Below are 24,287 nucleotides of genomic sequence, written 5' to 3'. Positions count from 1 at the left end.
CGAAGGGGTAGCATGGGAATCCAGAGGACTTCGAAACCATGGGAGGCAAGGCGATTTCTGGCATTAGTTGCTGGCTGGATTTCAAGGCCACTTCGCACATTACTCAGATGCAAACTTGGGGTTGCCATCGGGGTGCCACGAGAAAGCTTTATTAACTATGAACTATGAAATTTGGGGTCCCCTACAAACTGGTGCCAAAGTTTTGCACTTGTTTTGTACCGTTTTCTACAAAATGAGTTGTTCTGCAAACCTCATGTTTTGTACCCTCCCCCAAATGGAGTAATTGATATTCAAACCCGGGGTCACAGGTATCCCGCCCCCAAACCCCAACATTGTCCAATTCACTCCAAACCGGTGCCAAACATTTTGCAATAGTTTTGTACCGCAAACCCCACGTTCTGTATCACCTCCCCAACAGAGTGATTGATGCTCAAAATGTGGGGTTTTGCAGTGCAAAAGTTTGGCTTGAATCAGACAGTGTTGGATTTTGGAGTGTTAACTACAAATCCTGGTATGACGGTGATATTATTCAGTTTGCAGGGTGCAAAACATGTCATTCACGGTACAAAATGGGTACGGAACTTGGGAGGGGATCCCAAATTTCATGGTTCGTGGTTAATAAAGCTCTGCAAGAACCTGGAGCCAATCTCAACTCCCTGATAGCACCTCATCCTGCCGTGCTGCTAAGTGGGTGCAGACCTGATTGGCCCTTTGGAGCAGGACTGGGGAACCACAGACCCAGGGGCCAAATGTGGGTCCCTCTAGGCCCCTCAGGACTCATTCTAGGCCATATCCCCTCTGCAAGACACACTCCTCGGGGGGGGGGGGTGTCCAAGCCTCTGGATTTTGCACAGCCAGAGTGTAGCCTCATGTACAGAGGTTTTCCACATTGACAAATACTTGATCCATCAAAGTAGCAATGCCAAGACTATGAAGACTTTCATTCTAGCAATGAAATACGGTCCCTTCTCTAGAAATGCTCATTACATGCCCCGAACACACTGACCAGATGCTTGGAAGCTGTGGCTGGATGGTTTCGTGGGAGCCGATTGAAACTAAATCCTTCGAAGACAGAGGTCCTATGGCTGGGTCAGGATGGCATGGGGATGAGGGACCAACTCCCTTCTCTTGCGGGGGCCCAGTTAGTGCCATTGCCTTCTGTTAAGAGTTTGGGTGTAATCCTTGACGCCTCCCTTTCCGTGGAGGTGCAAGTTACAGCAACAGCCAAGGCGACATTTTTCCACCTTCGCTGCATCAAGCAGTTGGTCCCTTACCTTTCCCGCCCCGACCTGGCCACAGTGATCCATGCGACGGTCATCTCCAGGCTTGACTACTGTAATTCGCTCTACGTGGGGCTGCCCTTGAAGCTGACCCAGAAACTCCAGAGGGTGCAGAATACTGCAGCGAGGCTCCTCACTGGGTCTCTGCCATGGGAGCATATTTACCCAGTGCTTTTCAAACTGCACTGGCTCCCGGTAGAGTACAGGGTCAGATTTAAGGTGCTGCTTTTGACCTTTAAAGCCCTTCATGGCCTAGGACCCTCGTACCTACGGGACCGCCTCTCCCGGAGAGCCTCAAGGTCCATAAATATCAACACCCTAGTGGTCCCGGGCCCTAAGGAAGTTAGATTGGCTTCAACCAGAACCAGGGCCTTTTCAACTCTGGCTCCGGCCTGGTGGAACGCTCTGCCTCATGAGACCAGGGCCCTGCAGGATCTGATTTCTTTCCGCAGGGCCTGTAAGACAGAGTTGTTCCGCCTGGCCTTTGGCTTGGAGCCAATTTGATTCCCTCCCTCTCTTTCTTTTTTCCTTTCCTTCTCCTCCTTTGATGAGGCTACATTTTAATATTTTAATATTTCAATATTTTAATGTTGTATTTTAATTTTGTTTTTAAGTTGTAATCATTCAACTTGTTTTTATTATTGCTTGTAAGCCGCTCTGAGCCTGGCCTTGGCTGGGGAGGGCGGGGTATAAATAAAAAAATTATTATTATTATTATTATTATTATTATTATTATTATATAACAATGTGTCATTAGCAGAAATCCTACATCTTGGGAGGAGGTATAGGATTGTGATGATAATCTCATGGCAATACCAAGTCCTAAACAGCAGCCTTTTGCCATTTTTTTCCTTAAAAAAATAAATAAATTAGAAAGAGGGGTTTTTTTTGTTTTTTTGTTTAGATGTTTCACATTTCCGTTCCCTTAGCCTTCTTCTCAGGTTCAATTTTCATTTGTCCCCCTTAGGGCTTTTTCAAGCATGGCTAAGAAAGGAAGAAGAGAAGAAGAGAAGAAATACAAGATCATTGACATTTGTGAAAAATGCAACCGCTACGTAAAGGAGGAAAGGCAAGCTCAGTGCTTTGACTCAGCAGAGCATCTCTTGCAAAATAAGATGAATGGAAGGGGAGAGGCGAGAGCGCTGTAGAGCCACGGATGACTTGGAAAAAGGGGAAAGAGGAGAGAGGCTGGTTTATCCTTCACGTGAGCCAAGGACGTTTAAAAGCAATCTGGCTTTTTCAGCCAGAGGTGCAGAACTGAAATCGCTTTTACATTTCTATTCGTTCAAAACAACAGAATGTTCACTATCCATTTCATTGCTCCCCACCCCTCTTGCTCTGGGTGGGAATGGAGGGGGCGGGGAGTTGGTCCTCTTTGCATTATAATGCGAACCTACACTTTCCTGAATTTTGCAGTGTCAGCCTACAACCAAAAAATGTGTTCCACAAGCAGGCATATTAGGGGAAAGTGGGCATTAGGACACAAATGTTGGTGAAAGCAACAGACAAAATGCATCACACTTGGAAAAACATGCTTGCAAAAAATTGCCTAGTAGGAGGAATGCGCACTAAAACGGATGAATTCAAAGTAATGTAGAAAGGTGTGAAGCTGAAGTTAAGATTGGAAAAATGAGAAAGGGAGGGAAATCAACAGCAACCTCTTCACCCATCCCCAGTCGGAAGGTGCATGAGGCCCATACCCTTACTGAAATTGGTTCGAAGCCTAGATGGGTCACCAGGCAGGAGCCTTGGAATCAATGAAAGAAGAAAATATATGCAAATATAAGTGGGCGGGGGGATAAAAATTAAATAGGTCTGCACCACATCTTAGTTTCCCCCTCATATTCTTATTTCCCAGCCTACCTTATCCCAGTATGGTGTAGTGGTTAAGAGCGGTGGACTCATAATCTGGTGAACCGGGTTCGCTTCCCCGCTCCTCCACATGCAGCTGCTGGGTGGCCTTGGGCTAGTCACACTTCTTTGAAGTCTCTCAGCCCCACTCACCTCACAGAGTGTTTGTTGTGGGGGAGGAAGGGAGAGGAGAATGTTAGCCGCTTTGAGACTCCTTCGGGTAGTGATAAAGTGGGATATCAAATCCAAATCCAAACTCTATTCCTCTCCAAATGCAATCTACGAGTGCAGTCCAGGAGTGCAATATTATACAATTTATTTTTTGTTGGCATCCATCTGTCTTGAGAGACAATGGAGTGTGCCTCGGGGTGTGTGTGTGCATGAAATCAAACCACTATGTTAGCAGCACTGAAGTGACCTCCCCAGGGTGCAAGCCTGGGTAGTGTGTATGGAGGTCCTGGGCTGCCCAGACAAGAAGACCCACCCCCCTCAACCTCGCTGATGTGGTACAAAGGAGAGCAGAGCAATACGTCTGTAACCACCACCCCACTTGACCACAGGAGTTGGCAGAAGCAGGTGTACAAGGTGCCACCCAACCATTTTAGGACTCCAGATTTGTGTAGGGTTTACTCCTTAGCCTTTTCTTCTCCTGAAGATATCCCACATGGGAGCAGAGGTTTAGAACCAGAGTTTTCCTTCTCCTAGATGGGCTAGTTTCCCAGGTGGACAAGCCCCATCTGCCGCTCACTTCCCTCTACAACACAAACAGAAACCACCTTCTTCACAGTTGGACCCACTATTTGGTCTCATCTGCTGAATCCTCCAGAGCCTGCCTTTGCATGCAGGGGAAGTCCCTAACATGCCGAGAGTTTGAGATCCACACCTGGTTTAGTTGGTTTACTCAGAAGTAAATACATAGAGTTTAGTGGGTCTTTCCCCCAGGTAAGCGAGTGAAGGATTGCCACTTACACCTGCAGTCCTATATAGTATACACACTTACCTGTGGATTGTGGTCCATGAACACTTATGCCATAATAAATTTTGTTAGTCTTTAAGGTCCCCAAGACTCTTGATTGTTCCTTCTGAATTTTAACTCTTGATCTGATATATGTTTGGGCTTGCTCATATATCTCTCTGGGCAGACTTTCACGGGCTATTTCTAAGCTGGTCTGGGATGAAAGGAACAGGGTTTTGAGAGCAGGGCTGCTAAATATGCATTTGGGGCAGCAAGCACAGTAGCTTTGCAAGAGCACAAAGGAAACCAAGGATTGGTTCGCCCTTGCATGTGGCATTTGCGTTCTGCAAGAGCAGCCTGTGATTTCTTGCATGCTATTATGCTTAAGCCATATGAGTTCAGAAGCTCCCTCATTAAGGTCCATCCAATTTTCTGTTCTATATATATAGCTGCATCTCCCTGTATTGGCAGCTATGTCTGTGAAACCAGCTAAGGGACAGAGAACGAAGGCCATTGAGCAGCAGCAGCAATTTCCCTCGGAGTTCTGTGATTTTCTTAGAATCGGTATCATGAAGTCACACGAGAAACTAGTCTGTAGCAAGAAAGCGAGACGAAAAATGCAATGTTTTAAATTGCAGCACACTACCAGTGCTTGAATTTTAGAAGGAAAGGTACGGGGGGCTCTTGATGCAACCCACAAGCCCTAACCCGTCACTCTGCCCAATTCTAACTGAGTCGTGCCCACCTCAGTAGCCTTCTGAAAACAACAGCTATGGGGCACAACACACAAGATAAGTGGGAGCAGGCTCCACCTGGTAATTTGAGCACTGCGCAGAAGAGACATAAATGAATTGTTTCTCAGCTCAGCTGTGACACCTCAAGCCCTGTCCAATTAAACAAGATTAGGTGTAACCCAAAGAGGGGGTAGAGTTGGGTTTTGCCGTCAGCTGTTATTTGCAGGGCACACGTCGGCAGAACTAGTTTATCCAGCAACAGGGTTTACAAGGAGGAGTGAAGACCTCGTACAATCAGCATTTCCTGATTGCCTGCAAAATGAGGTTTCCTGTGCACAGCCTGGCCTGTTAGCTACTGTCATTTGACCAGAGACTCTTTAGCCCCATCTAGAGGCAAGAGGCCAAGGAAGCATCTCCGCAATCACCCGGTGTGACCTATATATGCCAATATCAAGCTCCCCACCTGACTCCCATCTCGGAACCAAGGGCCTGCAATATGGAGGCCCTTGCAAACACAAACTCTGTCCATGCTTCTTTTTAAAAACAAAAGACCTTCTCTGTATTTATTGATCTCATAGCACAGAGGACCAGGGAAAGGGCTGAACGTCTTTATCAGCTGAAAGGGAATCAACATTTTCTAGAAACAAATGCAAAAAATATCCCTTAAGCGTTTCTGAGCATTACAGAAGTTTCAGGATCCTTTGCAATAATGGGAACTTTGATTTGCGAGCAAATAAGCATACCCGTTGGGAAGCGGGTGGCGCTGTGGGTTAAACCACAGAGCCTAGGACTTGCCGATCAGAAGGTCGGCTGTTCTAATCCCCGCGATGGGGTGAGCTCCCGTTGCTTGGTCCCTGCTCCTGCCAACCTAGCAGTTCGAAAGCACGTCAAAGTGCAAGCAGATAAATAGGTACCGCTCCGGCGGGAAGGTAAAAGGCGTTTCCGTGTGCTGCTCTGGTTCGCCAGAAGCGGCTTAGTCATGCTGGCCACATGACCCGGAAGCTGTACGCCGGCTCCCTTGGCCAATAAAGCGAGATGAGCACCGCAACCCCAGAGTCAGTCACGACTGGAAATAATGGTCAGGGGTCCCTTTACCTTTACCTTAAGCATACCTGTTGGTTAACAAACACCAGGATCTCATCCTAACATGACCTAGCCTAATCTTGTCTCTTCTGACTGGCAGCTGCTCTCCTCCAGGTAAAGGTCTTTCCCATCACCTGCTGCTTGATCCTCTCAAATCTGAAATGCCAGGGATCTAACTTGGGGCATTCTGCATGCAAGCATGCCCCTCTATAGAAATGTTGATCCAAATTCTTTGTGTACACCCTCTATGGCTCTGGGTTTGAGACTTCCCGACTACCCCAGGGAATAAGAATCAGGCTGCATCCTTTTCTTGCATCTCTGAACAGCTGGGTATCACGGTGCCTATGCCCTGTGCAAGCTGCCATACACCAGCCTTCCCCAACCCGTTGCCCAGCCAGGATGGCCAATAGGCAAGTGTGATAAGAGCTATAGTCCAAAATACTAGAACATTCCCAAAGGGTTGGGGAGAGCTGCCTTAGACCAAGGCACCCCATAGGTCCAACTCAGCAGGAGACTCTTAATCTCAGAGTTGTGGGTTTGAGCCCCACATTGGGCAAAAGATTCCTGCATTGCAGGGGGTTGGAGTAGATGATTCTCAATGATTCCTTCCAGCCCTACAATGCTATGATTGTGGGCCAGTTGTGCTGTAGTGGTTAAGAGCGGTAGATTTGTAATCTGGTGAATCAGGTTCGCTTCCCCGCTCCCCCACATGCAGCTGCTGGGTGACCTTGGGCCAGTCACACTTCTCTGAAGTCTCTCAGCCTCACTCACCTCACAGAGTGTTTGTTGTGGGGGAGGAAGGGAAAGGAGAATGTTAGACGCTTTGAGACTCCTTAGGGTAGTGATAAAGCGGGATATCAAATCCAAACTCCAAACTCTTCTTCTTTCTAGCTCAGTTTTTTCTTTGCAGGTGTTCTGCAGAGTTTCAGATAGGAGTTCTACCACATACCCAACTTGTGATCTTTGGCATGGGAGCCATGTTTTCTTCCACTCAGGCACAGCCCTTCCCTTAACAACTGGAGAGCAAGAAGCAGCTCACTCCTCTCAATTCAGAAAGCAGTAGGTCTGGCTGATGTATGATATCTGCCAAAAGCACGCAGGTGGGAAAGTTGGTTAGTGCAATGGCCTCCCAAGCCATAAAACGAATTTCAAGGGACGGCCCTACTCTGAGATGGGGATGGGGCAGAAATATGATTCAGTTCACATTTAAAAGTGAACCTACCTGACTCGTGCTTTTGAAAACGTTACTTGAACCAAAACACTGCCAGCTTTTGAAATATACACTTCTCTGCATTTTGTAGTGTGTTTCTTCAGTCAAGTAATGCTTACAAAGATACATATTTTGGTGAAAGCAGCACACATTGTATCAGGGGAAGTTAGTTGCTTTGCAACAATTAGTTTTGCCTGTTGGGTCTGTCACTTCCTTTTTGTTCTGTAACTTGGCTATTATTTGATTGCTTAGCTGCCTCAAGCCTAGGATAAGCCACCTTAGAATAACAAGGTGTTTCTGACAAGGAGATGATTTCCATATAGAGGAAACCCTTGTGTGTGAAGAGGTCAAACTATGATATTCATCTAATAAAATTGCTTCTCAACACAGCCTCATTTTGCACACGCAATTAGAGAGATTAGAGAGGAAGGGAAGAACAATTATACAAAGCAAGTGTTTTCAATAGAAGTCTGGGATAATTGGCTGCAGAGTGAACATTTCAGAACAAACACACTGCCTTCCTTTGGCTCCAGAGCTCCTGCGCAGGAGAAGATTGCCTGTGTGCTTTGGTAGGTTGGTAAGAACTGAGCTCATTAGACTAAGCTTTTGCTTTTCCTGTAAGTTTCACATAAAATCACCTAATGCAAAACCCTTCCTTTGTGAAAATCAATGGCATCCCCTCTGCAACTTTGAGGAGAGCTCCAGTGCAAAGGGTCAGGATGGGAAAATATCAGAGGAGTCAAATTGGCTCTGTGGCCAATGTGAAATGTTCTGTGACTGAGGTAACTGTGTAATTGGGACTGGATTCCATAGCTTCCATCGGTCCCTTGTGCACTCGTCAAAGGCAAAACAATCACACTTTCCTAGCACTTAATTAAAAAAATAATAATCTCCTCCTAGGAAATTGCATCCCAGCTCATGGGCAGTATTTAGTTTTTACTCAGAGTAGACCCTTTGAAATTAATGTACCTAATTTATCCATGTTCATTAATTTCAGTGGGTCTACCCTGAGTAAAACTTGGTTGAATACCACCCAATGCTTCCATTTTAATTGAATTACCTGTGTGGACCAGGAACACCACAGCACTGATGTGAAATAGCCCCTTTCCCCCTTTAAGTGCTTCAATAAGACTGGATGTTACATGAGGCTGTCTGTCTCTCCTCCTCCTCTCCCTGATAAAGTGTAGTAAAGAGAAATATGTGGTGAGGACTTACTGTGCTCTTATTTTCAGCACACACACACACACACCCACACACCCCAAGCATAAACCAACGAAGTGGAGGAGGCGGGGGATTTCAGAGATGACATCGCATCACATGTTTTGATTTGCTGCGAGGAGGAGTAGATGGAGAGCTGCTGTTTTCAATGACATCAGCATAGTTCTCCAAATTCTAGATGCAGCCGAAGGCTGTAGCTGCACACACGTACTAGGGAATACACCATTGGACTCAGTGGGATTTATTTCTCAGCAAATTGCTTCAGGTTGCATTGCATGCCGTGTCCCAGACTGTAGGTCTGGGAGGAAGATACGGATGCAAAGGACAAAGAGTAAGATGCAAGTTGAAAAATGTGCATTTTTGCTACTTGAGAGTCTCTGTTGTAAGGTTTGTATGTACATCAGCAATCTGTGTTGTGGGAGCAGGGGAAAGCACTTAGAAAGGCATCATCTTAGACAAGAAGAGTGCCAGTGTTCTGCATTAACCAGACTTGGCATTTGCATTATGCTATGGATGTTTAAACTCCGCAACATAAAGCAGGCATCTGTTCCACAGCAAAACGTATCATTTCATAGTGGATCCAGTGTGGAGCAAGAATACTGTTTCCCATTCAAGATTTGCATTTGGCTAGACAATTGAACACCCACCTTAAATGTCTCAGCAGCAACTATCCGCAATGGCTACCTTCTCTCGACACTTGATGCCTCTGGGTCCCAGTTACACAGGAGGGGAGAGTGTTGTTGCATTCAGATCCTGCTTGCGGGCACCTGACTGGCCAATGGGAGAAACAGGAGGCTGACTAGATGGACCAGCGGCCCGATCCAGCAGGCTCTCCTTATGTTCTTTTGCCATCAAACTACGATGCAGAATATTCAAAGCAAAGCAAATTGAGTGTGTAATTGTGACTTATATTCAGCTGTTTGCAGGTGGGTGGGTGGGTGGGAGGTGTTGTTCCATAGTTTTCCCCCTAAATATTTTTTTGGTATTTCTCCAAATCTTGATGCTTCTGGACCCCTGCTGATACCTCCCTCTTGTGCATGGGCGGTGCTTTTTTGGCTACATAAGGAGTTGGCTATGTAATATTATTGATACTGGTACATAATCATGGCCTGGTTCCAGCTTGTCACCAGTGCTGTAAGAGCTCATGTGGTGGAGGAAAAGGCACCCCATGCAGCGAAGTTGTGTTATGTTTACTCCTTGTTGATTTCTACCCTCTTCCTTCCCCCCCCTTTTTTTTGAGAAGGAAGTCTATTAATTGGTGTTTCTTTGCAATGTGCATGCTTACCGAGCCCTGCACCACAGGAAAACTCTGTTCCAACAGATGACAGCTAAGAACATAAGCATCCTATCTCCCACTGCTTCTCCACATCAAACTGCCCCTTCCCAAAGTTGTTCTGTCTCCATAGAGGGGCTGCTACATGAGTTTGGGATTAATATGCAGTAAAGCCCTAAGTTATGTGACGATCATGCAGCTGTTTCTCTAATCACATCAACATCTGCCTGTCTGCCTTGTCCCTCTCAAAGTAGCTCATAGAGAAGGAGTGGGAACCTGTGGCGCTCCAGATGTTGTTGGTCTCCAACTCCCATCAGCCTCAGCTAACAGGGCCATTGAACAGGGATGATGGGAGTTGGAGTCCAACAACATCTGGAGGGCCAGATGTGCCCCATTATACAGGACTCCTAGGGGTCTCTCCTTCGGGTATTGGTTAGACCTATAGATGCTTACTTTCAGGTACAGAAGGGTATCAAGTGCACTGGTGGGGTCTTTGGCCCCATAGGCTATTGGTGAAAAAGCAGAATCACTCAGTGTTTGGCTATGGCTTCCCCAATTTTTAAAGGTCAGTAGTACAATTTTGCTGATTGGCAAAACAAAGGATGCCAAAATACTTTTAAAACAGGCTTCCTCAACCTCAGCCCTCCAGATGTTTTGAGACTACAATTCTCAGCATCCCTGACCACTGGTCCTGCTAACTAGGGATCATGGGAGTTGTAGGCCAAAAACATCTGGAGGGCCGAGGTTGAGGAAGCCTGTTTTAAAATGTTAGCTGCAAGTTCTTTTCCACTTTGCAGAAACTTGGTATCCAAGTGATAGGAAAGCAATCACCCAGTGATCTCTGTGGTGTAAAATATATTTACTGTGAAGTAAAATATATGACATTTTTTTGATGCACAGTCTCAGAGTTTATTCTCAGAAAGAATGCGCAGAAGTAAGAGGAGTGCTCTGTTACCAACAAGAAACAAGGTTCAAGTCTCCGTGGATTTGAATTCTGGAAAAGGATGAGCAGGCAAACTAGATTGAGCCTAGACAGTCATTAATCTAATGGTTGAGGGTGAAACTTCTGAACATTTTCTCCTCCAAAGCTGGTAGGTCCATATTCTTATTACCTTATATATATGTACATGCATACATGCATATTTCCCCCCTTCCCTGTCTTCAATTTAAGTGCCAGGCGAAACTAATACAGCTTTAATACACTATGCAGTAAACGCACACCTAATTTAAAATAATTAGATAATAAAAGCTGGTGATTTTAACTGAAAAGCATAAAAATGTTAGTGCTGAAATCTGCGCTCTGCTCCCACGGAATAGATAGAACATTTGGCATTCTATCCATAAGAATACTAACTTCAAATATATGTGCAGCTGCTTTTACCTTCTTCTAAATATTGCATCCAAGCAGTTTCTTAACAGGGAAATATGTGAAGACATTTTGTTGAAACTGGAAGATGGAAGACGCAACCCTTTTAGAATATTACAACATAAAACGATGAAATCTCATTGCAGTTGTAAAGGGAGGGAGGGGAAGCATCTGTAGGAGTGAAATTTGAGCATCCCAGAACAAAAGGCTTTACAAATTACCATAACCTTTGAAACAAACATGATTGTCAGACGGGGACCTCTGTGACCTTGCTGTCACTCAGTGTGGTTTTGAGCACACTATGTGAACCTTGAGGAAAACATCACTGTGCATCAATCCTGCAGTTGTCATATTGTACCTCGCTTGTAGGGGTTGCAAGGAAAAAGTCAGGCAGGAACCTGTGCAACATAGGAGAGATGCATCCAGGAAAATTCATTGTTTTATTACATACATTTTGGTTGATAAACTGGAAGGAATGTGAGCTTTTGAGCCTCAGAAGGCTGTCCTTCAGACAAATGGAAAGCAGGTGATACAGCTCATTATAGCAACATGAATCAGAGCTTCTAAGCAAATGCAGTTCATCAACAGCACACATTTTAGTTAGATAATATTTCAGGAAAGAGACTCATGGCGCATCAAAGATCTGTCTGACGTGGCTTAATAACAACTTCAATCTTACCTTCTAACTTACTGGAGCAGCTGCTTGCAGGATTGAATACAGGGTCTCAGGGCACCCACACAATGTTTTAATTCAACCCCAGACTCTCTGTCAATGCAGCCATATATGTTGGTCCATGGAATGGCAGCCGTGTTAGGGACAGGAGGATGGCACAAGTGGTCATTGCAACAGAATATCCCGGCAGGCCAGCATAAGGGATGCATATTTCAGCTCTTATCTGCTACACTCCGTCTTTTCTCAGAGTGGCTATCTAGAAAAACTATGGTCTGGTGAGGTGTTAAAGCATTTGCATGACAGGTCACACGACTCCCCTGATCCCACTCCCTTCAGTTTGTTCAGTCCTGACACTGACCACCATTTTCAAAATGTTCAGAGGAAACGTATTGGACATGAAGGTGCCAAGAAGTGTTCAAAATTTATTTGTGGCATCAATTCCAAATTTGTGCTCGGACAAGCTTGTTCCGGGATAGTATCTACTTAGGCCATTTTATTACTCTTGGCAGAATTTTTAAAAATATAAAATATCAAGCCTTAATTAAAATTAAAGTTCAAAGTACCCCAGAGACTGGAACCTCTTAAAATTGTCCTGGCTTTAATGTAAGAGGCCATAATTACATATGAACAAGCAGGAAGAATATGGCCTACAGCTTCATTGGCCTAAATTAATCTAATCTTGAATAATTTTCTGCACTTTGAAATACATTTTTCGTGGGTGGAGATCGGGGGCACTGGATCCTGGAGACTGTGCCCTTTTGGGGCCCCCTATATTTTTGGGGTAGGGGTCAGCCCTCCCCCTTTGCAAAAGTGCAATGGCTCCAGTGGCCTGTTCCTTCTCCTTTGCCTCCTCCTCCTCCTGCCGTGGGTCAAAGCAGCCGGCCCCTGGTGGCGGCACCAAGGAGGTGGCGCCTCCGCCCATTGAGCCATGTGGCCACTGCATTTGGCTCCACCTCATCTCCTCCTGATGTCCTGATGACACGTGCATGATGTTGACCCCCCAATCACCCTCACAAGCTGACACCTCTGGTGGCAATGTTTAGTTACCTTCCATCACTGGCTATATATACAGTGGTACCTCTGGTTACGTACTTAATTCGTTCCGGAGGTCCGTACTTAACCTGAAACTGTTCTTAACCTGAAGTATCACTTTAGCTAATGGGGCCTCCTGCTGCTGCCGTGCCGCCGGAGCCCGATTTCTGTTCTCATCCTGGAGCAAAGTTCTTAACCCGAGGTACTATTTCTGGGTTAGCGGAGTCTGTAACCTGAAGCGTATGTAACCTGAAGCGTCTGTAACCCGAGGTACCACTGTATAGGCAATTCAGTGCCAGATCTGGGCATAAAAGAACAGTGTGGATGAAGCTAGGACAGGTACAATTGTAGTATAGTGGCTAGAGAGTTGGAATAGAATGCAGGAGGCCTTTTAATAGGCTAGCCCATGAAGTTCACCTTGGCCCATCATGACCCCTCAGTCTAACCTGAATAAAATGGGGGGGGGGGGAGCATAATTCCAACCCTGAACTCTTTGGAGTACCGGCAGGATGCAAATGAAATTAACCGCCACATTTCTTGCCTGAAAAGCATGGGCACGGGCGTGGAAGAGACCTATTTTGCTATTGTGCTGCTCTTTTCCATCTTAAGTTACGCTGGCGCAAGATAATTTCTCAATGCATGTTGTTGCCACCCACGCTTTTAAAACTCTGGGTGTTTAAAGAGTGTGGTTTCAGGGTTTTTGTAGGATAGCTTTTCAAAAGGAAGCTGCAAAATAAGAAGTAACCATGCAAGTAGCCACACACAATGTATACATACAACATTTGGATTATGAATTAATTCGGATTAGGGTAGATACTTCTACTTTATGTTTCCCGGTAATGAAATTTCTGAAATACAATGTGTGGGGTGGGGGGTTTGTAGGAACTGAAAGAAGAAGGAGAAAGCCTTTCACACAGCACTTTCAATATTAACATCCAGCTCGCCATAGACATGTCGGAGAGCATCGCAATTCAAACTTGCAATCAGCTTTCGGGGGCCGGACTGCTTTGGAACACATTTTTCTTCCCAGGTCAAGGTTGAATTCCTTGGAACTTCTCTGCAGCGAGAAAGAATAGTGTAAACATGGTGGTAGATGGGCCATAAATCTGAACTGTAATACATGAGTAGGTATCTTGGTGATAGAAAAGATAACCTATGTTTTAAAGAAATGACCTATCCCAAGGGGGGGGGTTGCCCTAAAGGGGGGGAAATACATCAGAACACCCCTAGAGAATTCACAGCTGTCATTCAGAGGCAAAGTGGACAACCCAAAGCAGAAGAGAATTGTTTAAAGTTAACTGAGAGGCAGTGTGGTACGGTGATGAGAGTGTTGACACCAGGGTTCAAATCTCCACTCAGCCATCAAGCTTGCAGGGTAATTTTGGGCTAGTCCCTGTCACTTAGCCGAACCTACCTCTCAGGGTTGTTTTGTGGATAAATGAAGATGGGGCAAATCCATTCCTTGAAGAAGAGTGTGCTATCTCTTATATCACTTAATTAAAAGCAATTCTGAAAAGGTGTTCTCTCTAACATTGACTCTGTGCTTTGGGGGGGGGGGGAACCACCCTTCAAATATCTCATCCCTAGCAAGATGACAAAAAATAACCTGGTCAGTATCCCATAAAAGTGCCCCCCCCCCAGAATATCATTTAGCAGCGAAAATAATAATATGTTATAGAAGACTGGAGGGTGCACTTCCAACAGGACCTTGTCCGGAGATAATTTTTAAAAACCCTGCGATATATCCCAAAGGATTATTTTAATTTTAATTTTTTTTGGCTAATGGAATAAAACTTCACTAATTCCATTTGCCCGGAGTAACCTTAGTGATGGATGATTCTCAGTAATGTGCTAAGCCATCAACAATGACTGGTCATTTATCATCTTCCATCTACAGAAACAAATGGGATTATTATTTAAATAATCTGCTACGATTTGTTTTCTCTGAGTATAATTTGAAGCTTCTATCCAAGCCAAATGAGAACTCAATCAGCACTATGTGTTATTATGCAAGCCCAAGAACCCCAGCTTTTCGAGTGGTACTTCTTTTTCTAAAAGGCAGTTTCTAGTCCTTATGGTTTCGGAGAAGATCTTGCAATTGCCCAAATCCAGAAACCCACCGGAACTATTTATTTATTGTTAAAATAAAAATCTGGTGAGTGTAAAAACAAGACTTGTCCATCAAGTCCGTCAAATCACTATGAAAGAAAACCATCATAGCATTTATATAGCAGCCTTTATAGCAGTCAGACCACTTTATAAACATTGTTAGCAGCCTTCGCTGCAACCTTGTAAGGCAAATTAGTATGACTATCCTCATACTAAAGATGGTGGGGGAGAGACCAAGAGATATTAGTTTTCCTAGCGGGTTCATGAGTTAGGTTGCAATCCTAACCCCACTAACCTGGAACTAAGCCCTACTGAATTCAATTGGATTTATTTTTGAATTGACATGATCAGGATTGTGCTGTTAGGTGACATATTAAACAGTGCACTTCCTGGATCACAGTTCACACTTTTAGACTGCAAGCCTAACCACGTCTGCTCAGAAGTAAGATCTGTTGAATTCAATGGTGTTTACTCCCAGATAAATGCAGTTAGAATTGCAACCTTAGATTATCTCAGGGAGATACTATGACAGTGTTATGTTTTATATTGCACCAGCATGCATTGCGTCACTGTAAGTCAGGCACGTCCAAAGTCCATTTGGGGGCCTAATCCGGCCCGCCGGTCAGTTTAATTCTGCCCCTGGAAGTTTATTTCCTGTGGTAAAATCCCCAAAAAAGCTCAACTACTCTTTGGTCGGCCCTTTGGTCGGTCCTCACGCATGTTCACTTCATCAAATCTGGCCCTCTTTGAAAAAAGTTTAGACACCTCTGCTGTAAGTGTTCATATTCCTGTAAAACGCAGGTTGGGCAGCCAATGCTATAACCACAGATTTCTTACCTAAACAGCTTTGCGGTTGGTTTCAGTAGACCAGGCCCATCAAGTCGGACCCAGACGTCAGTGAGTTTCTGTTTCAGTGGGTTGGCAAATTCCACTATCACTGCCATTTCCTTGCCAACTACCTTTTCCCCAGGAACCTGTGGAAAGGATGCAAATCAAAAATCAGATGAACTTAAATATGTAAACAAGTACCGTATTTTTTGCTCTATAAGACTCACTTTTTCCCTCCTAAAAAGTAAGGGGAAATGTGTGTGCGTCTTATGGAGCGAATGCAGGCTGCGCAGCTATCCCAGAAGCCAGAACAGCAAGAGGGATTGCTGCTTTCACTGAGCAGCGATCCTTCTTGCTGTTCTGGCTTCCGAGATTCAGATTTTTTTTCTTCTTGTTTTCCTCCTCCAAAAACTAGGTGCGTCCTGTGGTCTGGAGCGTCTTATAGAGCGAAAAATACGGTATATATTAATGTATATTTAACATGAATGGTGGTTCATGTTGCATTTGGCTGTCAGTGATTGATCCCACCAAATGGTTCATTTTGGCTTTCATGAAAACGTCTATGTGGTAGAGGAGGAGGAGGAGGAAGATTGCTATTGGACTTCCAAGCACAGGATGATAACCCTTAGACCTCGCCCTGGCAATACCTCCTGTGGTCTGGCGAGTCTTTCGTCTGACAGGGACAGAAGGAATTAGCACTTTTGAAATAAAAAGGGAAGAAAGAAAAATGCTGTCACGCTGCACAATGCATAATTCATGGCAACATCTGTGGTATGTCACATTTATCTTAGCACATGAGAATAAGTCAGTTCAGCCTATGCTTGTTACGGCTTTATGAATTATATTAAACCTTCATTTCTTCCTCCCTGGTCTTTTTTCTCTTTCTTTTTTTTAAAGAGAGGGATCATGTTCTCTCAGTTGAATCAGACGGCAAGCTGCTCCACGGAAGGAACCAATTTGAGTTTGTATTCAGAATTTCTTACCTCTCCTCCCCTCACACTCAGATACACATGATACTCTTTTGACAGAAACCAGGGGTGTCTGGTTTCTTTTCTCCACTAACCATTGATTCCTTGCCCTCGTGCTTGAAGAAGACTTCCAGAAAGCAAAGGAAGTGCAGTAATGATGGGTAACAAAGCTGGCCAGGTAGGTCCAATGGTGTGTTTATTTGGATTTTGCTTTCCATTCAGCAAGTATACTATTCCTACTTCACAGCAGAAGGGGAGGCCTGAGTAATCTAGGAGGCTTAACCGAGGGAAGCTGATATATGCTGTTCAGCTTTGGCCATAAATAAATAAATAAATGAAAGGATTATACATTTTTAAAATGTGGTTACTGAAGATACAAGCTCGAAAGCAAAGTTTATTTGACTTATTGGCTTCGTCTGCAAAATGCTCAGAAAAGACACACTATATCATTTGAGGACACTGCCGATCAACATTTGTCCAGGCTTATTAGATACACAAAGGCTGAGGCTGGAGGAGAGTTTTGAACCAACCTTGGTGTTTTATGAGAAGAAGCCGTTTCCCATCAAACTTCCAAGATTTTCTGAGCTTGTATTTGCGGAACATAGTGTGCTTCTTTTGGTGCATGCATGCTTCTCATAGCCAGTACGACTGTTGCCTGAAAACGTGCTATAGTCACTCTGGCGTGCCCACTCAAGCTACGGTTGAGGAACCTGTGTGTTTTTCCAGATGTTGCTGGATGACTCCTCCCATTATTCCTGACTGTTGGCCATGCTGGCTGGGACTAAAGGGAGTCAACAACATCTGGAGGGTCCATAGGTTACCAAACCAAAGTATTGCCATGTATGAGGTCACCACCTTGCTGAAGTGGATCCAGGTCTGTTCAGTGCCTGGTTGGGTGATTACCTGGTAACCACTTGGACCCCATCTTGGGTTCCATTATGCAAGCAAGACAGGATATGCAACCAAAATAAATAATATATTCCCTCTGGAGCTTCCTTATCCATCTCACTTTATCTTCTAGTATACCAAGCCCCAACGGGCAGATGAACCGAGACTCAGAATACATCTGGAATCAGAACAGCAGCACTGGTCTCTTTGCTGGGGATGGGTGAATCTGTAAATTCTGATTTCTCCCAAGTTTCTCATTTTTTTTTATTCTTAAAGTCAGTTCTTCACATTGCCACATCATTTTCTGAATTTATTTTTTAAAAATAAGTCCTCGTGAAAATCCACCAGCATTTTCATGCAAACCTCTCCAGATAGACACATATCCCCCCAAACATAATGCGTTTCTGTATGCTATTTTCACCAGTATATTTTCATGAAGACATTGTTGGGAATCTGCATACGTGCAGCTACACACACAGAGTCAATTAGAGTTTGGCCGGCAGCCAGGGCAATGTGAAGGAGTAAGTCTGCCTGGTGATACAGAGGCATGGAGACAGCTCCATGATTGGTCAAGCTCTCTCACGGGAATAATGATTAATGGCCTACTAACTGGAATGTGTGTTAGTACAAGTTCGAGTTCAGGAGTTGTGAGTCGTGTATGAGAGAGCTAGCTAAAAATCCGTGTTCTGTTCTGTTCCTGTAAATAGTCCACTGTATATAATAAACACCTAACTACAAGTTCCTGGTTCCTGCTTCGTCCATCCTGTCTGCAGCCAAGTTGCCAATTGCTTTCATGAACTCTGCATTTACTCTGCTAGGTCTGGCTAAGGTCCTGCAACTACAGTGGTACCTCGGGTTACACATGCTTCAGGTTACATACGCTTCAGATTACACACTCCGCTAACCCAGAAATAGTGCTTCAGGTTAAGAACTTTGCTTCAGGATAAGAACAGAAATCGTGCTCCGGCGGCGCAGCAGCAGCAGGAGGCCCCATTAGCTAAAGTGGTGCTTCAGGTTAAGTACGGACCTCCGGAACAAATTAAGTACTTAACCTGAGGTACCACTGTAGTCAGAAAGTTGCGAAACACCAATAGGTTTTGCCAATAGACTTTACCCCAGGATATGCATTTTTATACAGGTTAGTTGGCTGGAGGACTGCATTGCGAAATCTGGAGCATTTTGAAGGACAGCTGTGTTTTGGGTTCATGTATTGTTTCAGAACTCCTGCCAACCTAGCAGTTTGAAAGCACGTCAAAGTGCAAGTAGATAAATAGGTACCACTCCAGTGGGAAGGTAAACGCCGTTTCCGTGGGCTGCTCTGGTTCGCCAGATGCGGCTTAGTCATGCTGGCCACATGACCCGGAAGCTGTACGCCGGCTCCCTTGGCCAATAAAGCAAGATGAGCGCCGCAACCCCAGAGTCAGTCACAACTGGGCCTAATGGTCAGGGGTCCCTTTACCTTTACTTATTGTTTCAGAAAGTGCAAATTAGCTAGGTTGTCCTTTTAAAAATGTGACCTGAATCAAATCGATGCCCGTCCTCCGCAACCTGTTGCCATCCCTGAAACTGACCTTAAGGAGCAGCTGGGGTATTTTCAACACAGTGCTCTTCTGCCTGGCCAGGATCTTCTCCGTTTCTTTGACACGGGCTGTGACAAAGAAATGCAGGGAGGCTTGCTCCAGCAACTGGCTCATGTACTCGCTCGACTTGATTAGCACCTCGACAGTTTGAGCTGACAAGAGGAACAAACAAACAGAGAAAACACAACTGAAGCCTGAAAGCAATATAGTTGCCAGTTATTACTTCCAGTCCTGCTGATGTCGTATTACCCATAGGCCATCAGATGCAATAAAGATGTTGCTCACAGGGAGGGTCAAAGCTTTCAAAGGCACAAGGAAGCTTCCAGTTGTAGAACTGCTGGATTGTTTGCTGTGATCTAAACACAGCAGTGACATGGGGGGGGGGGGGGAATACAATGTAGATTTAGATCATTTTTAACCCATGAAAATAAATCCATTTTTGCAACTAGGAGTGTCGGTAATAGGAAGTTAGCCCCTGACTCAGAAGGCATTTCATTGGAGAGGCACTTTCCCCTTGTGTAAGGATGGGTCAAACTGGCAATTTCGGTTTCTGTTCTCAAGTTCAGTTTTCCACATTTCCACACCAGTTTGCAATTTCCTTCCCTTTCCCTTTTTTAAAAAGGTCATCGTGAAAATCCATCAGCATTTTAGTGTGAGTTTCTTCCAATGGACACATTTTTCTATGCAATTTTGCCTAGTCTGCACATTTTTGAAAAGCAGCTTCTACTAATTTTTTTATTTTTTTTTGCTGTTTGCACTATACATGCATTTATGCATACACTTTATCCCAGTACGTGAATTTTTGCACACATTGCTTGACCCAAGAACCGCACTGCAAAATTCTGAGAATCACATGTTTTTGGTTTGCGTACTGTTTCCTAAAGTGTAAGTTAAGTAGTTTCACCCTTAAATGTGAACTTAATCAACTTTCTCCCCCATCCATACTCTTGTGAGGTTTGAATCCCTATAATAGAAGGGTTTTTTTTGTTTTTAGACATGCGTCTCCTAGGATGATAATAGGATAGGATTTTTTTTCAGAGTTGCAGAGCTGGTCAGCAGCCACAAAGAGCAGAACTGTGCTTCTGACCTCTAGCTACATTTCCAGATGTAACAAAAATCCTAACCCTTCACACTGAGGCTGCCATGTGAAAAAGATGTGCTGATTCTCCCTCTTTGTTCCACCCACATCAAAATGGAGCCCCTGCTTTCATTCTTATCACTATTCCCAGGCAACCATCTGACCTAGATTTCCGAGACCTGTCAGGAGCTGTTTGATGTGGCCCCTCTGCTGCAAAGGAATTACACAATACCCCTCTAAGTCTTAACCTTAGATGAAACTTAGAAATAGTCATGTCTAACACTCCCTGCCTCCACCAAAAAAAAAAGGGGGGGGGAGGATATTTGCTATGGCATGAGTGAATCTTATTTTTTCACACTTTGGAAAAGATTGAGTGGGAGAAACATTTCAAGGTAAAACCAACAAGGAGTCTCGTGAAACCTTGAAGATTAACAAAGTTATTGTGGCATAAGATTTTGTAGGCTACATATTATGCCAAAACAAATCTGTCCATTTTTAAGGTGGCTACTAGCCTCTTTTATTGTTTTTTGGCACAACAGACTCGGAAGAATAGCCCTCTGGAAGTCTGAGAAGAAGATTGCAAACCTGACCATCCTAAGAAGTTGTTAAGTATAAATGAAAAGGTATGTGTATTAATGAAAGTTTAAAATGAAAAATGGCTAAATGTGTGTTGCTAACATTGGGGTTTTTCCCATGGTTGTTTTCTAAAGGATTCTGAGCTCTTTAATGGGTTAATGAATAACTGTTGATAGTTTTCTATTACTCTAAACTGTTGTGACTTTAGATCAGGTGACAAAGGTATTAAGTTGCAAATTCACCAACTTGAAAGGGTGGTGTTTGATAGTATTTCTCTAGGGACAGAGAATGTTGTTGTTGTTGTTTAGTCATTTAGTTGTGTCCGACTCTTCGTGACCCTATGGACAAGAGTACGCCAGGCACTCCTGTCTTCCACTGCCTCCCGCAGTTTAGTCAAACTCATGTTGGTAGCTTCGAGAAAACTGTCCAACCATCTCGTCCTCTGTCAATCACTGCCTTGTCGTGGCAAAGGGGCTTGAATAACTCAGAGAAGCTATGAGCTATGCCATGCAGGGCCACCCAAGATGGACAGGTCATAGTGGAGAGTTTTGACTAAACTTGATCCACCTGGAGCAGGAACTGGCAGGCCACTCCAGTATCCCTGCCAAGAAAACTCCATGGACAAAGACAACAGGGACAGAGAATAAAAGGATGCAAATGAAGGGAGAATAAACAGCCAAAGGCCAATGGAGGCTGGAATGCAGGCTGTGGAAAGAGAGTGAGAGAGTGAGAGAGAGATACCTTTGCTTATAGGTCTGTTTGGATTATTTCATATTTTCTAAGATGTCAAGTCTGTGCTAGACAGCACAAGACATTGTATGGATATTTTGTGATGTATCTTTGATGCTTATGTTTTGTTTTTTGAAGAGTTCTGCCAGTAAAAGTTTGAATATTATCTTTATGGAGCTGGACAATGATTTAATCCCAAAAGGAATCAGTTCTTATGCTTCCAGTTGCTTCAAACTGCACAATATTAATATCTGCAACAGAAGTACCGTATTTTTCACTCTATAAGACGCACCAGACCATAAAATGCACCTAGTTTTTGGAGGAGGAAAATAAGAAAAAAAATATTCTGAATCCCAGAAGCCAGAACAGCAAGAGGGATCACTGTGCAGTGAAAGCAGTGATCCCTCTTGCTGTTCCTGGCTTCTGGGATAGCTGCACAGCCTGCATTCGCTCCATAAGACGCACACACATTTCCCCTTGCTTTTTAGGAGAGAAAAAGTGAGACTTATATAGCAAAAAATACGGTATGCCATACTGAAGGACTGTACATGTAGAGGAGACTCGGATTGTGACCAGGAAGTTGCTAGTTCTGCTTAGGACTGGGAAAGCCAGGAGAGACAATAAGAGTCCTCAAATGGAGTGCCATTTCAGATAATAATAATAATGATAATGATAATGATAATGATAATGATAATGATAATAATAATAATAATAATAATAATTATTATTATTATTATTATTACCCCGCCCATCTGGCTGGGTTTCCCCAGCCACTCTGGGCGGCTTCCAACAGAATATTAAAATACAATAACCTATTAAACATTAAAAGCTTCCCTAAACAGGGCTGCCTTCAGATGTCTTCTAAAAGTCTGGTAGTTGCTTTTCTCTTTGACATCTGGTGGGAGGGCGTTCCACAGGGCTGGTGCCACTACCGAGAAGGCCCTCTGCCTTGTTCCCTGTAACTTGACTTCTCGCAGCGAGGGAACCGCCAGAAGGCCCTGTCTGAGACTGGCCAAAGAGCTTCCATTGAGAGAGGGGCAAGGTTCTTAGCAACTTTTAAAGGGCTGCTTTCAGTGATAATTTTTTTTAAACAGCCATATATTTTTAGGAATAATTGTTAGGTTTTCTTCTGTGTTTTATATATCTCACAATAGCTAACAATCATGTTTATACTGGTCAAAGAGTCACTTTTAACCCCAGGGAAACCTCAAACTCCATAAGGCCATTTCATAACGTACAGTCTGAGAGTTGCCAGAAAAAATCATAGGCATTCCTGACAAAGACTCCCTTGTGGGGAAACAAAGTGAATGACCCCCCCCTCTCTCCTGAGCAGTGCCTGTGTGCCTACTGTCCTTTAAAAAGCTAAATTTAGCTGAACAGAACTGATAGCCCCTTTGAAGACATTTGAAGTATTCAGATTCTTAAACTTGATTTCCACCTACACAAAGCCTTTAATCATGATTTGGAAGACCATGTGCTCAGTTTCTGTTTGAAAACGTGCTTTGCTCCTTTCTTTCCATAACAGCACTTATCATCTTGTGTGTGTGTGCATGTGACTGTACCCAAATGCACATAGATCACTGTAGGGTTCCTCTTCATTTGTACCTTATCAAAAAGTCTGGTCAACATGTAACAAGACAGGTTGTTCAACTCTGCCTTCCATGCATAGGCTATACATGTGGGTAAGTTGTAGGAGCAATCCAAGCCATTGTCTTTCAGGACCCTCTGCCTCTATGCAAAGAAATGTTTTGTGTGAACTGATACCTATTGTCAGGGACCATGCTGAGGAGGAATTCCACTGAGGAAGAATGGTAGGAGCTGCCCCTTCCCCCTGACCCTGAATCTTCCCAGGAGCAGGAGGACGGTATAGATTTGGAACAGTGGTTTGCAGAGGGGCATAGTTCAGAAGGCAGAAGCTGGGAAATACTGGATGGGGAACAGCTAGGAGAAGAAACACGGGAAGAGAGAGGGTTAACAGATTCATAGTTTCTGGACAGCATTCCCCCCCCCCCCATCCCCAAGGACACGGAGAGGTCAGAGAGTGTCAGAACACAAAGCGCAGAAGCCACAAACTCAGATTACAAAATGTAGGAGTGACGCAGATTAATAGGGATGGAGGGGGGGTAGGCCTTTATTGGGAGCACCGCCATTCTAGGGAGACGCTTTCTTTTGTCTCTCACTGTGATTATTAAAGAAACTAACTGGTAAGACTTTCCTTTTGTTTGATCTGGTTATTTACTGCCACAGAGGAGGAAGCCGATCTCCCAAAGCCTGACACCTATGCAAGGCCTTGTGGGTGTGAGTACGTCCAACCCATGTGATTGCATCATGATTTTAAGGCTCACTCCCTCAACCCATTCAGAGGTGCACAACTCTGGGGACAGCCCCACAATAACCTGCAATCCCCAGTGTCTTTGCTGCTTTTCAAAATAATAATAATAATAATAATAATAATAATAATAATAATAATATTGCAGCAGGTCCCCCATAGGTCACCACAGAGGCACTCCACTACATCAGAGGGCAGAAGGCAAACTTAGATGCATCAGGGGTTTTTTAAATGTATTAAAAAACTGAGAATCGTGGCATGGAGGAGAGAACACAGAGTGGCAACTCAGCTCCCTCAGTTGCCATGATCCAGGAGAAGTGGTGGTAGCCGAACTGAGGAGGAGGAGGACAGAAGACACAGAGAGATGCAGGCAACATATAACCTGGAATGAATGGACCTGCAGCTTCTGCCTGTGTCTGGAAGTGGCAGTAGGATGCTTGGCTCCAGTAGTGGCTGTAAGAATCCTCCTCCCTGCTGCTGCTGCAGCCAATCACCCCAACACTGCTTCCAGAGAAAGACAGAGGCAG

General features: G+C 44.3%; 2 protein-coding genes across 2 annotated transcripts in view; both read right to left on the bottom strand.

Moving 5' to 3' along the window:
* LOC308481798 (uncharacterized protein) overlaps positions 1–24,287 on the bottom strand; it is a gene marked incomplete at its 3' end in the record, with an annotated part of 231,645 nt that overhangs the window by 185,580 nt on the left and 21,778 nt on the right. The window lies entirely within an intron of this gene.
* Positions 11,397–24,287, bottom strand: part of F13A1 (coagulation factor XIII A chain) — a 74,418-nt gene continuing 61,527 nt past the window's right edge. The window contains exons 13-15 of the mRNA XM_081014779.1: positions 19,040–19,200; positions 15,622–15,758; positions 11,397–13,732 (exon numbers count right to left, since the gene is read on the bottom strand). Coding sequence (XP_080870905.1) covers positions 13,585–13,732; positions 15,622–15,758; positions 19,040–19,200 — 446 coding nt within the window. The 3' untranslated portion in view covers positions 11,397–13,584. The remainder of the gene's footprint in view (positions 13,733–15,621; positions 15,759–19,039; positions 19,201–24,287) is intronic.

The sequence above is a fragment of the Podarcis pityusensis genome (assembly GCF_964106645.2).
Source record: "Podarcis pityusensis genome assembly, chromosome: 7".
In the NCBI taxonomy this organism is placed as follows: Eukaryota; Metazoa; Chordata; class Lepidosauria; order Squamata; family Lacertidae; genus Podarcis; species Podarcis pityusensis.
This window is presented reverse-complemented; position numbering and strand designations above follow the sequence as displayed.